General features: G+C 37.8%; 1 protein-coding gene across 2 annotated transcripts in view; it reads left to right on the plus strand.

Annotated features, from left to right (window-relative positions):
- The window catches only part of RAD51B (RAD51 paralog B), a 414,448-nt gene extending 400,596 nt beyond the window's left edge, over positions 1-13,852 (plus strand). For both annotated transcript variants that reach the window (XM_032227719.1, XM_032227727.1), the window contains one exon: positions 12,771-13,852. In XM_032227719.1, coding sequence (XP_032083610.1) covers positions 12,771-12,898 — 128 coding nt within the window. In that variant the 3' untranslated portion in view covers positions 12,899-13,852. The remainder of the gene's footprint in view (positions 1-12,770) is intronic.
- The last annotated feature ends 316 nt before the right edge of the window (positions 13,853-14,168 follow it).

The following is a 14,168-nucleotide window of genomic DNA, read 5'->3' on the forward strand; positions in this document are numbered from 1 at the left end:
AAAAACCACTAAAACCTGGCTGTTCCGGCAGACCTGGGGCTGTTGACCCCAAAATGAGGTCCAGCCCCATTTAGAACTGAGTATATGGTGTGTTGTTTTTAAATCTATCTTTTTTCCCCGTATATTTTAGTTTTTGACTTTATTTTTGTATTTGTAAGCCGCCCGGAGTCCTACGGGATTGGGCGGCATATAAATTTTATTAAATTCAAATTCAATTCTTACTCATTGATCCTTATTGAAGTCGATGAGTCTCACTGCTTATTCTTTCTTACTTGCAAGCTGCTTAACCTAAGACTCCCTGGACCTGCTCAGCATTGCTGAGGATTTACTCAGGCCAATGGAGTCTGTGGCCTTCAGAACTGTGTTTCTTCACGGCTTGATAGAGATAAGGAGGAGGAGTGGGTGGAGAGCATCTCACTGCAAGTGCCCAGGGCTGCGGGTGGGTGGTGGAAAGCCCAAACATTCTTTTCAAAGCATTCAGACCCTCTGCTATTTCCTGCTTTGCTCTTGTGGTCCTTCACCTGCTTTTATTTAACTATTTCTCCATTTCAGCCTCTAGAAATCTGTGCTAGAAATTTGGCCTCTCAGACTTCTAAAATGGAAATTATTTGCTATCCCTTCATTCGTTACAAGCCAAATTATTTTTAAAAAGCCATTAAAGTTCATGGACTTAGTAAACATCAGTCAAACAAGGAAATGTCCAAGGATCTGTTGGGAAAGTCAGGGTATTCTGGTATCTCTTGGCTTATACTTGAGAAATATTTGGTTACTTTGGGGTTTTGTCATGGTCACAGAAATACTTTCTCACTTTTCCACCCCTACACCAGTTTCCCCTTCAAGAACTGAACAGTTCCCAGCTTGCTCTTTTTATGTATGTGTGTCATGCATTTTCTTTATTTCTTTCCGGTGGTTGTTTCACATTTTGCAGATAATCAGTGGAATAATGAATTGAAAATTTGACAGGAAAAGCTTGAGGGAGATAACAAGGACCACAACCAATCTGTTGAAACAGAACCAGCCTGGCTGGGGCGCGGGGTGGGGAATCAAACCTGCCAGATTCTAGTAGACTTACACCAGCCCTCTTCAACTGGTATCTTCGTTATGTGAGGATTTTAATTCCCATCAACCTAATGGATGAAGAAGTTATAATTAAACATACTGTAGCTTGAGGTCACCAGGTTGGGGGGAATGATTTACATAAATTGAATAAGTATATTATAACTATGGGATAAGATAGTATGCTTAACTAGGAACAGTTCTAATATTAAGCAAGTTAGACACTGCTAGGAATGGCATGAAGAAAAATGAGTATAAGACTATCATGTTTAGATTACAAAACTCCAGTTGACCACTAGATGGCAGCAAGGAGACAGAAAACATTAAGTCTTATGATTCTTTGATGTTTTGCAGTCCTAATGGAGAGGTGTTGGAAGAAAGAATTACATGTGCTACCCAGACTTATAAGGAGGTCTTAACCTCCTAAACTGGACATGCTAATCACTAGCAGTTTCTTTATAAGGAATGTGGGGGGAAAGAGATGTTTTGACTCGCCTTGGAATAAGCTCTTATTAAGACAACAATCTTAAACATGTTTTGTAAGGAATAAGTGCCATTGAACTTGCTCAGATTTCTTTCTAAGTAAACACAGTGAGGAATGTGTTGCAAGAAAGGCGGAACTACAGCGGAATCATTAAAGCTTTTTCCATCTTATCACGAAGCAATTCTGATAACAGAGCAATTCCCTTTCTGATGTTTTCTTCCTACATTTCTGCACACAGCCAGGTTTAGTATACAGATAATGATAATCCCCATTCTAACAGGTATTAGAGAAAACGTGTTCCAACTGTAATCTACAGAGCTTAAACCTTGCCAAACCCTTGGGTTTTCTGCAAGTATGTTCAAGATAAGCAAAACCATGAGCACACAGAATTCAACATGAGCAGAGGAAATATTTCAAAACAATTTGCAACATGGAGCAAACATCTTTGTGAATCAGAAGGGGCTCCTTTCCTTTGTCCCCTGGTGCTGCTGTCATCTAACATTGTTGTCAAAACAAGCAGCAAAAAGGATACTTTAAAAAAAATGTTTGAAGCAAATCCCAGGGCAATTGGACCAGCACCAGTCCACGGCCTGTCAGGAACTGGTCCATGCAAGCAAGCAAAGCCCCATCCATGCACATGTGGAACCAAGAAACCACGCCACTCCCACCCCGGTGTGTGGAACCAGTCCATAGCACCCAAAAGGTTGGGGGCCATTTAGAGTAGTGTGACTCACTGCATTATTACTTATATTGTTATTTGTACAATCCATCCTATTTATTTCTGTTTTGGGGTGTTTTCACATTTAAGAAGGTACTCACTTTTTATGTTATATATCGTAGTCTCACATGTGAGCCAGGACGTAGGGAAATAAAAAGCTGTTTAAACAGTACCCTCTAGCATGAACAGTAAAGACATTTGTATCAAATAAAATATGTTATATTTATATAGGTATGTTTTCATGGGTAATAATCTTCAAATAAAATAAAGCATCTGACAGATATTTATATGGTCTTTATACAAGTGGCAGATCAGTGTAGGGAAGAGAGAAGACTTAAAACAATTCTGCCTTGAAGTGTGTGGTGATCATTTTTTCATGGCCAAAATGCTCAACCAAAGCTTCTACTACTCTCCATATTGGAAATTTAGAGATTAGTTGCAGTATCTAGTTCTTGCCTTGGGCAATAGGGACAGCTGAGATCACTTAACACGAGCAGCCATTATTGAGATCACTTCAGGGGTAAAATTCAGCAGGTTCTGACAGGTTCTGGAGAACCAGTAGTGGAAATTTCGAGTAGTTCAGAAAACTGGCAAATACCACCTCTGGCTGGCCCCAGAGTGGGGAGGGAATGAGGATTTTGCAATATCCTTCCCCTGCCACACTCACCAAGCCATGCCAACAGAACCGGTAGTAAAAAAAATTGAATTTCAGCACTGGATTACTTGCATCCAATGTGGTGGCTCTGTGGCTACTAGAAGCCATGTAGTTTTGCAAAATTAAAATACCTAATTATCTTATGCTTATGCTTGGGGGCATGCCAGTTTCTATTATGTTCAGGGATGGGGAGTGAGAGGAAAACAAAAATAAATCTGGAAAGCACAAAGTTTTACAGAGGAAAAAGAAAAAAATTTAAAGGACACAAATAAGATTTTGCCTATAATATTAAATCATGCTAACTGATAGGTCAAGCAGCCCTCTATTCTATTTCTGTCCCTTTTTGGCCTAATCAGCACAGAAGTCACTTTATGTACAATGGTTTGTACATTGTTATTTTAGAAATAATGTGACCTAAAGAGCCTATCACTTAGTTGGAAGAAAAGATACCATATGCTCTATGTCCTTCAAAGCCAGATGTGTTCCACATTTCTTTCCTTTAGACTCAGTTATTTTAGACAAGTCGTAATTTTAAACTTTTGTTTTGGAATGATTTCATTATTATTTATTGCTGCAATTGCATGCTATTTCCTGTTTTTACAAATTGCAAAAGAGATTGCAATCAAATAAATAACATACAAATAGCTTTTTAAAATAAATGAAAATAAATTCAGGTATAAAATAACAAGTTTGCTTTTTAAAAGTGAGGATGAGAAGAATACCAGCTGTGTCTTTTGGACCAAGCAGAAGGACAGTCTCATACTGAGCATATGACAGTTGCCTAAAAATGAGGCTCCCAATGCATGAATCATGGGAGCTAAGATGTTTCCTTCCAGAAAGCTAATAATTGATAGTCTTAGCCAGAGTTATTTGGACCTCCAATGATAATGACTCTATGAGCATACCCAAATTACTTCCCTGTCCTCATGGAACAATACAGACTTCTTCAAAACAGGCAAACTGTCCAATTTTAATTTGTGGAAACCACCTACCCTTCATGTCAACATTTAGATGTTTTAATCAGCCCTGTCTGCTCCATCATGGCATCCAGACAATGGTTCAGAACATGTATAGCCTCTCCTGATTCAGTTGTCAAGATCTTGAGCTGAATATCATCAGTGTACTTATTGATGACACCCAATTCCCAAACTCTGAAAGCTATTTTCAATGGCGTCCTTTAGATCAGTGATGCCGAATCTTTTTGGCACCGAATGCCCAAACTGCATGCATGTGCCGGAGCACCAGAAACCCGAAGACCAGTTGGCTGGTGCCAGGTTTTTTTGCCATTTTCAGGCCCTTTTTCAGCCCATTTTAGATGGTTTTTCTGCTGTTTTGGGGCCAAAAACAGCCCGAAAAATGGCCTAAAAACAGCCCAGAAAGTGGCCCGAAAAACAGCCTGTTTTGGGGGCATTTTTCAGGCCGTTTTCTGGCACTCTGGCACTTGCAAAGACAAGCTGGCCGACACGGATGTGCATGCCAAAAACCAGAAGAGCAGCTGGTGATTGCGCACATGCCCACAGAGAGGGCTCTGCCTGCCACCTCTGGCACGCGTGCCAAAGGGTCGCCATCACAGCTTTAGATGCTTAATACAATGCAAGGGGCAATGGCACCCCCTCAACCTCAACCACTCTAATACTGTCCATTCCCAACTAAAAAAAAGCAAACTCTAGGAGGATACTATAGCCAAGAGCATCAAAAGCCAATGAAAGATCAAATGGTTAAGAGAATCCCACTCAGAGGCATTTGCAGAAGCAACACTTTCATTAAAATGCTGAAAGCAGAACTGTGCTACAGATTCATTCCTTTCATAGGTGTGTGAGATAACCTAAAGCATGTACAAAAAGGGTGGAGCTTGAGGCATAATGCTGCTTTTATCAATTTCCCCCTCTTGACTATCCTGCAGATGACTTTAGTGAAGTGTCTTGTTCTACTGGAATCAAAATTCAAACATAAATAAGTGCCCTGTTTAGCAATAAGGAGAAATGCAGATCATGTTTTAGTCTAACAAACAAACATACAAGAATGAGATAATGGTTATAGTTAGCAAAACAAGTATTAAGTTAGATCACCATAAAAACATATTTTAAAGAAGCATTGCCATTATATCTCCAACAAGGTGCTGTCCTAGCCAATCCTTTTCTATACAAATTAAATCCAATATTATTTTTTGTTGTGGGTCAATATCCATTGACATTCTAGAGTCAGAAATTAAGACGCTCTCCCATTGTCCAGAGTTATAGGAACTATATAAATGTGAATGTGCAACAAATCCTAAAATTTTCAGAGAATAATATCGTCTTGATTTATAAACGTGGTATATGGAATTTGACAACCAGACAACATAAATGGATTCTCTACCCTTATTACAGCTAAAAGACAGATATTGCAACGTTATAAATAATAGTTTTTTTTAAAAAGCATGATAATCATATAAGTATTTTTGCATATGTATATAGAATGTTTGAATGATGCTTATATTATTATCATGTGTATGAATAATGTTTGGATTAGATAATTATATATAGAATTGTAACTGTTTATTGTTCTAACAACATATTGCACTTGCCTGCATAACTGCTATTGAACAGAAGTGCAGGTTTTCAATCAAACAACAAGGCAACCAATGGTAATAATCTGCTGAATACTCAGTCATCCTGCATACACCCAAATTCTAGCTTTAAACAGAGTTAAATAGAGAAAAGTTTAATACTGATTCCAAGAGATGGTTGGACTACTAAAATTACACTGAAATCTGGTTTTGTCTTTCTTGACTTTATTTTATTTGTTGTATTGTTTTATGTACTTTTTAAGCACTTTTATAATATATGTCTTTTTGTGTTTTGTTCTTTTTTTCTTTTGTTCTTTTGTTATTTTAAAAGCAATAAAAAATTATGGAAAAAAAGGTTAGGTTACCACTAAATATACATTTCTTCTTATCCTGTTTTCTATCTGATATTTCAGTGTTCTTTCTCAGTAAAATTAGAGAAAATAACTCTATGGAGGTATCAGATAATAAATGTCAAGAAAGATAAAACCAGATTTCAGTGTAATTTTGGTAATCCAACCATCTCTTGGAATCAGTATTAAACTTTTCTCTATTTAACTCTGTTAAAAGCTAGAATTTGGGTATATGCAGGATGACTGAGTATTCAGCAGATTATTACCATTGGTTGCATTGTTTGATTGAAAACCTGCACTTCTGCTCAATAGCAGTTATGCAGGCAAGGAAATTCCCTCATCCAACCCACCAATTCCAATAACCCCATAACTATCCAAAAACTTGGTGCTACACACGAGAATCCTGTGAATTTCAATAGTAAAACTGAAAAATGTCATTATTTCACTTGATTTGTAGAAACTATTCCTACATTGTTAGTGCCAAGCTATAATCGAGAGTTGCAGTGCTGTTACAGCTGGAAGACTCCAAGCAGGGCACAGCTGAGGCGTAATTCTACTGCCTAGATGGCACATGGGTTGCTTAGTTTGAACAAACAGTCTCTTGAATGCTGAAAAATCTTACGATATCTTAAATTCTAATAAAGGTACTATGAGATAAACCTTTGTTGATTAATAATTAACTAAATAATGGCACACAAAATCACACCCTAGAATACCTTTGTCAAAAGGCTACCACAATTGGAAGCAGCATCAAGAAGTTCTGGGTTTGTAGCATCTGAGGAGAAGGCAAATTCTTGTAACCCTGGAGGGTTACAAAATTTGCAGAGCCCATTTTGTTCTCTAATTGCAGCCTTTTTCTTTGTGAAGAAGTGTTAAGCTCAGTGTCTATAATAATTCTCAGTCATCCAGGTCATTGTTGTCCCAAAGATGCAAAAAAGCAACTGGATTTTCTTTGTTTTTTTTCCTTGAAGACATTTTGTGTTAAGTTCAGTCCTCATGAGCTCAACTAGCTTTTGTTCATGACCAAAAGTCTTCCCAGAAAGAGGTTGTTAGAAGTGTTTCCTATCTCTGATGTATTCTTGGCTCAACTTAAGTGTGTTGATTGTTAGAACAAGATAATTGCTTCTGGAAAACCAGTTCTCCTTACAGGAATCATTAATTGATAACATTAGAACAGTAAGGAAGCGGCTTCGGGGGGAGGAGCCTGCCGCCGTCGGGAGCTCAACGAAGCTCCTGTCAGGATTCTGGTTCGTATATCTTATAAGATCTATAGATATCTCCCCTTTCTGGCAGAAAGGGGCAGGGAGAAGGTCAGTCGTTAGGATCTCTTTGTAATTCATAGCTTTTTTTTGCTGTGAATGGAGAAGAGGTTCAACATTAGCTGAGCCTTTACTCCGGCCAGTTTTCCGCGCTGCCTTTTTTGCAGCCCTAGGCAGATTGCCCCCCCCCCCCCAGGACAAAGCTAAGCTATTTAAAAGTCAATCCGGGCGGGGACCATTCCTGAGGAATTTCTTCTATTACTATCTAAAATACCAGCTTCAATTTCGCAAAAGGCTCCCTTTCTTTTTTAGCTGCGTCACAAGATGGCGATCTCGTAGCTTTTGTGTTTGATGTGACGTACTTAGTCAGCCCTACCCTCCTGAAGGCTTCTCCGTACTAATTGCTAAAAGATTAACTGAGGGGAGCAGAGACTTTGATTTTTGGCTCGCTTGATTGCTTGTCTTTTATTTTTACTCTGGAATGGCTCCCAAATCTAAACAGAAGCGCTTCCTTAATAACATATCTCCAAAAACTGCTATGAAGCCGCTACCCTTGCCTCCTACACCCTCCACGGGAGATTTGTTAACACAAGAATTTCTTCTCAAAACGCTTAATGATTTCAGACAGGAAATTAATCAACTGATATCGGATTTATATGATCAATTTGATGCTAAAATTGCTCAGGCAAAGAAGGATATGATCGGAGTAATGACAGTCATGACAGATTATATTGCTGAAACGGAGGACAAATTGGAACTTTTGGAAGAAACTAATCTTAATTTGATATCCAAAATTCAAACGTTACAACAGGAAATTGAAAATGCTCAAAAACAACTTGTCATGATAAATTATAATAAGACTGCCTTTGCAATAAGAGTTAGAGGATTGCGTGAAAACCAACAGGAGAATTTGAAACAGATCTTCTTTGAGGCTTTCAGCCGCTTGGTGGGAAGTCCGGGATTTAACTTTGATTGGCAGATTCAAAGAATTTACCGCCAGAATTCGTGGGTAGCAAAACAGCGACAGCTTCCGAGGGACATAATTATATACTTTACCACAAGGGAATCCAGAAATGAGATAATACAGAGGCTTTACAGCAAGAGGTTGAGAATTGATGGACAGGACTTGATTGTTTTTAAAGAGATACCATCTCAAATATTAAGAACAAGGAGAGAGTACGCTTTCTTAACCGAAGAACTCAGAAATTCTCAGATTCCATACAAATGGGAAGTCCCAGCTGGTATTACAGTTACATTTGGCAACCAAAAACACCGCATTAATTCTGTCTGTGAAGCCCGAGAATTTTACTACGAGACCCTGAAGGCGGGACTTCCTGATTCATCCGGACCTGGAGAGAGACAAGGAGAAGGAGAAGACAAACAGCGAGACACGTGGCTACAAGGCGGAGGGTGTTGCTTTCCTCTTCCGGAAGGGCAGAAGACTAAAGAATAAAGACTTAGTGATGTTCTTAAAGCTTTATGATTTCCGTCTGGGATAAAATGGGAAAGTTGTATATCGATGATGAGACATGGAGACTGAAAGAAGCGTTGCTGATTGTGGACACATATTGTATATAAGATTTGTCTGAACTCTAACTCAAATTGCACATGAATTATTTTCCTAGGCGAGGAGAGCGGAGATTGCGATCTTTTTGAGTTGTGGTCTGGGACGAACGGAGTTGGGAGGCGCGTGGGAGAGGGAAGGGTAGCGAAAGCTTAATTAGACTACCTGGGGCTAGAATGCAAGCTGATGTTTGTTTGAGTTGCTATTTCAATATAAGGTCAAGAAAGATTGGTCGGAGAGTCTTCAGGAAAGTGGAGTAAATATGGGAGGAGCAATGGATGCGGATAAAATATATATGTGGATATGGATAAAGGCAGGGTGGAAGGTAAAAAAATTTACATGTGGAGGTGGGTAAGGATAGAAAGGGAGGTGTTGGAAATGAAAAATGAAAGAAGTACTTGAGTTTAATGGTTTTATAGAAAGGTTTGGATATTCGGATAAAAAAGAGATAAATTAAAGGTCTGAATAGATAGACAAAGCAATGAGACTTTTAGTTGGGGAATCCTAATTGATCAACTTACCTGGCTCTAATACAGTTTGAAACCCTGCAAGTAGTAAAATAACCGAAATTTGGAATGAGCTACATTGTTTAAGATTTACAGATAATGGGAAGCTGTGTTAACGTAGTGGGTTTATTGACCCTTCTTGTTTCTCCTTTCTTTTTGTGTGTGTGTGTGTGTTTTTTTTATTTTGTATTTTTTACTATTCTCTTTTTTTTTCTTTGGCTTTACTTTTATTTTATTTTTTTAATTTTAAAGTTAGCTGGCCTTATTATACTCAAATGCTTGTTAAAGAATTATGCCGGGTATGGGACCTGCGAAGCCGTAAGGGGGTTAGGGAGGGGGGATTATAGGGGGGAGGGGGGAGGGGGGGAATTACAGTTTCAATTCTTAGAACAATAAGAATTCACTTGTATACTGTGGCTCGTTTTTCTTTTTTCTTTTTTTCTTTTTCTCTTTTATTTAAAAAAAAAAAAAAACAAACAAACTGAAATGTATGGATACACCAAAGCGAGGAGAAGAGGGAAAGAGGAGGGAGAAGTAAAGAGGGAGTGAGAGGGAATGTAAGGAGGGTGAGATGGAGGGAGGGGGAGATGTCTGAGGGGGAAGGGAAGTAGAAGAGGGGAATGCTGGAGGGGTGAAATGAAAGTTGGAGGGGGAGAAGAGAGGGTGTATGGGGGAATGAAGTGTCATGTTGGGGTTTTTTTTTTCTCTTTTTTTTTACGCACAGTATATAAGTGATTGTATAAAATGAAAATGAAATGAAATAAATAAAATGTATTGAAAGAACTAAAAGAACAGTAAGGAAGCCTCCCATATTATTGTTTCCATTGTATATGGCTATTCCAATCCAGAATGTATTGTATATCTTACCTAAAGGGCATGATGTTTGATTGTTGATTGTTGATTTTGTATCAACGTTATAAATTGTAAAAAGAATCACTATACAATTTTCATCCAATCACAATTATCTGGGGTTTTTTCATCATTGTTTTAAATACGTAAAATCTAAGTGATAGAACAGCTATCTTCTGAATCGTGAAATGTGTCAAATATTAAGTAATGTTTAAAATGGTAATGTTTTTCCTTAAATTTTGAAGTATTTGTATAGCAACAATAAAATAGATTTGAGGCAAAGATTAGGATAGAAAATGTAGGCAAATCATCTAAAACAGTTATGCAACCATTCCCAGCTTAGCATACATTTTATAACATTTCTCCATCATAATGGTTGCCATCCAGATTTTTTATTTATATATTTCTAATCCATCTTGATGCTTGGAGCTCAGTTTGGTAGACAAGGGAATCTCCCTTCATTTCATCCTAACAATTCTATAAAATAGTTTGTGAGACTTTGGGCCATTTCCAATCTCTCAGCTAGAGGAGTATAACTATATTGTCCTGAGAAAGCATAAAATCATTTTGATGGACAGAAGCCAATTCAATATGGTATTTATTTATTTATTGAAATCAATGTACAAGGTTGCCAATCTCATAAGTGATATTCTGAGCAGTAGATAAGGATTAACACATACAATTCATAAAAAATGAATTTCCCAATCAAATAAACCCAAAATCATTCCTATAAATTCACCAGGTAGTCTTTTCCTTCCCTCATTCTCCATGAATCTTCCAAGCTCCCATGGATTTAATCATGAGAGGTTGGAAGAAGGGAAATCCCATTGCAGAAATGGAGTTTGTTTTGTCCATCTCTGGGTTCAAACTGGGATCTGAAAGAAAACGGTACACCCTCATTGGAAGTGCAAGCTGACTCTGTATGAGCTGTTCCTAATATTTGTTTATATCCCACTTCTATTATTTTTTTATAAACAACTCAAGGTATATCTAATACTTCTTCCTCCTATTTTCCAAACAACAACAGTGAGATGAACTGAGAAAATGACTGGCCCAAGATCACCTAGCTGGCTTTCTCATGGCTAAGGTGGGACTAGAACTCACGGTCTCCTAGTTTCTAGTCTGGTGCCTTAACCACTAGGCCAAACTGGCTCTCAATAAGATTTGAAACATTTTATTATCTATGGTCTGAAAGTGTCTCTAAACATCATTCCTGGCTCTTGGAAAAGACTTCAGGCTAGACTCGTGATATTTTGCTAATATTGTATCTATTTCATCTTGAATGGAAAATATTGTTTTATTGACTGCAAGCAAATAAATATTTTTCTTGGTTTTGAAAAAAAGGATCACATATTGGTTCCCTGCCTTCTGTTTCCCCATTTTGCCTCTCAACTTTCCACCCTGCATCAGCTAGCTGGCTCATAGTCCCTTTCACACCCTTCCCCCCTTCCCTTTAAACAGCATCTTTTCTGGTTTTATTTACAAGCCTCAAGGCTTTGTTCCTGAACAATGGCAGTTGGTTCACCTAAGTACATGTTGCCCTGTAGGGTCCTTTGAAAAACTTTGCTTGTTCAGCTTGATCAGGTGGAGAAATCCAAAATGAGTAAGTTTGCTAAGGTCTGTGTCACCTAGCAGTGCCATTATTAACAGCAAACCATGTTCTTTACTTTAAGCTCTCTTCTAAACAGGGAAAGGGAATTCATAAACTGAATGTTAGCACAGATACACAGAATATTATGGCCAATTGTGAATGACTGACAGAACTTACACCAACGATCAAGGAGGTGTGACGTGATTTCCCACACGAGGAGAAGATCAGGAAGAGATTGGCGACTATTTATATAATACAATATTGACTATTATTCCAGAAGAGTTTGATGAAAGATTCCAATGTCAGTTTGTTTTAAGCTCTCCTGGCTCTGTCCAAACTCAGTAAATACTTTTGCCTTTAGAAAATTCGTAATGCAGAGATTGGATAGATTAGCAGACAGGGCTGTTTGCCTGCCCTCCTGTATTCTCTAAGGGCTGACATACGTGCAGAATATGCCTAGATTCACCTCTTAAGCAGATACAAATCAGCAGTGTTGCATTAATTTCAACAGAGACATACCAGCCCACACCCACTCAAGGTTGGCTCATGGACAGAGGAATGGCTCATACTCTTGCCGAGCAAGAGAAATTGGCAATTTCCTTATTCTGGCCCCACTGTCCATAGAACGCACTGGGTGGATTATTGAAAAGCCAGAACATTTTTCTACTACACTGGGAATGATCCTACCCCAGAATGATTTTTAATGCCTTCAAAGGAAGTTGAGAGCCCCATGGAATAAAACATCTCCTTTTATCATTGAATAGGAGGTTCTCATTGTTTTGGAGAAGAAAGCCAACAAGATAGGAAAATTGTGAGTCATTTAAGTCTAGTCAATTTAAATTAGCCTTCCAAGCAAATTCCCTGCCAGGTAATTTGTTGCCTAGAAGCCTCTGAAATAGTTGATCAGACTGTTGAAAGACTGGTAATGATTCATCAATAACAAGCAGAAGAAAGATAAGGAGCCATTTGTCAGGCAACCAAAACTACCTGGCATTAGGAAACAGGCTCAAGTTCTCAAATTGTGATTGTTTTTTTTTTTAATTGTGCAAAAAAAAAAAAAAAAAAAAATCTGCCTGTAGAAATGTCCCACCTAAAAATTGGATAGGGATTTTGTTCATTAGTTCTTAGAAGTATTTCATCTCAGTACCTGATATTGTCATTGAACTGCTTTTATTTGCTCACAATTTCAGAAATGGACCCAAAGGAGCAGCCCTGTAGTAATTGGGAAGGAATAAACCCAGCACTGCAAGCAATAAAAGTGAGAAAAGATACATTTCACAATGAAGCTGAAATGGCTTTATCGAGTTTTACCCTGTAAGTCACGTCAGCAGTTACCAGAAGCAACCAGAAAAACAGAATACTGGAATCCAGAGAAGAAGAAAAAGTCCATGTTTTTGAACTGATATCTTTATTTTCTTGATCTGAAGCAACTTCTGCATAGTTTCCAGCTTTCAGTTTTGATTACAACAACTTCCAGATTTTTTTTCAAAATTGACTGGCATTTGTGATTTTACAGCTTTTCTTTAAATCAGATGAGCATAAACAAAGATCAGAAAACATTCTTGAATCCTGTTGGTTGATGTTGAATACCCTTTATTGGTTAAATACAATAAGATTTGTTCAAAGGGTTGCGCTCTCCCTCTTCCTCTCTCCCTCCCTCTCCCTCTCTCCCCCCTTCCCCCCTCTCTCTCCCTCTCTCTCTCATTTTAGCTTGAGATTTGGGTATTGTCTGGTCAACCCAGTCTAGTTTGAAGAGTGTGTGTTTAACATGATATTCAAAGCACATGACAGTCACATGCATTGCTACCATTTAACTAACACCTGCAGATTGTTCTTATAGATATTACTTAATATCATGTAATCTTACTATGTCAAAATTGACCAGCTTAATGAGAGAAAGTGATGTACTACACCAACACTTTACCAAAAAGATCCATATTCGCATATATCTATGATACCACATTCATCTGTGATAAGTCCTACTTGTCAACTAGAATAGCTAGGATAAATCAGCATAGATGGTACAACTATTAACAATAACAAATTCCTAGGCGTAATGACTTGGAATGTTGAAAGCATTTCATAAATGCAGTATTATAGCTGCAATGCTGCTCACTAGAATATTCATGTATTTTATATTGTGGGTCTATAGTTAAAACAGGATCTCTTATTTAATGGGGATTTATAGCAAAAGCAGGGCTTATTGATCAAGTACTGTGATAGTAGAGATGTCCAGATGAAAATATAGCTTCTATTACAAGAAAATTGTTGATTTGTTTCTTCTGTTTCTGGTTCACAGTCCCAAGAAATTTGGAAAATACCATGTTGAAGAAAGAGTCTCTTAAAGAATGCATTCTCTTTTGTTAAACAAGCCAGAGAGACTTTCTGTATATCACAATGTTTTAATACGGTCTAGCATTAACACATTCAAGTGTTTCCTCTTATAAACATTCAGAGTACAGGTAGTCTTTGATTTACAACCATTTATTTAACAGCTATTCAAAGTTACAGTATTAAAAATGTGACTTATGATTGGTTCTTATACTTACAACTGTTGCTCTATTCCCGCAGTCACATGATCAAAATAT

The sequence above is a fragment of the Thamnophis elegans genome, chromosome 1, assembly GCF_009769535.1.
Source record: "Thamnophis elegans isolate rThaEle1 chromosome 1, rThaEle1.pri, whole genome shotgun sequence".
Classification (NCBI taxonomy): Eukaryota; Metazoa; Chordata; class Lepidosauria; order Squamata; family Colubridae; genus Thamnophis; species Thamnophis elegans.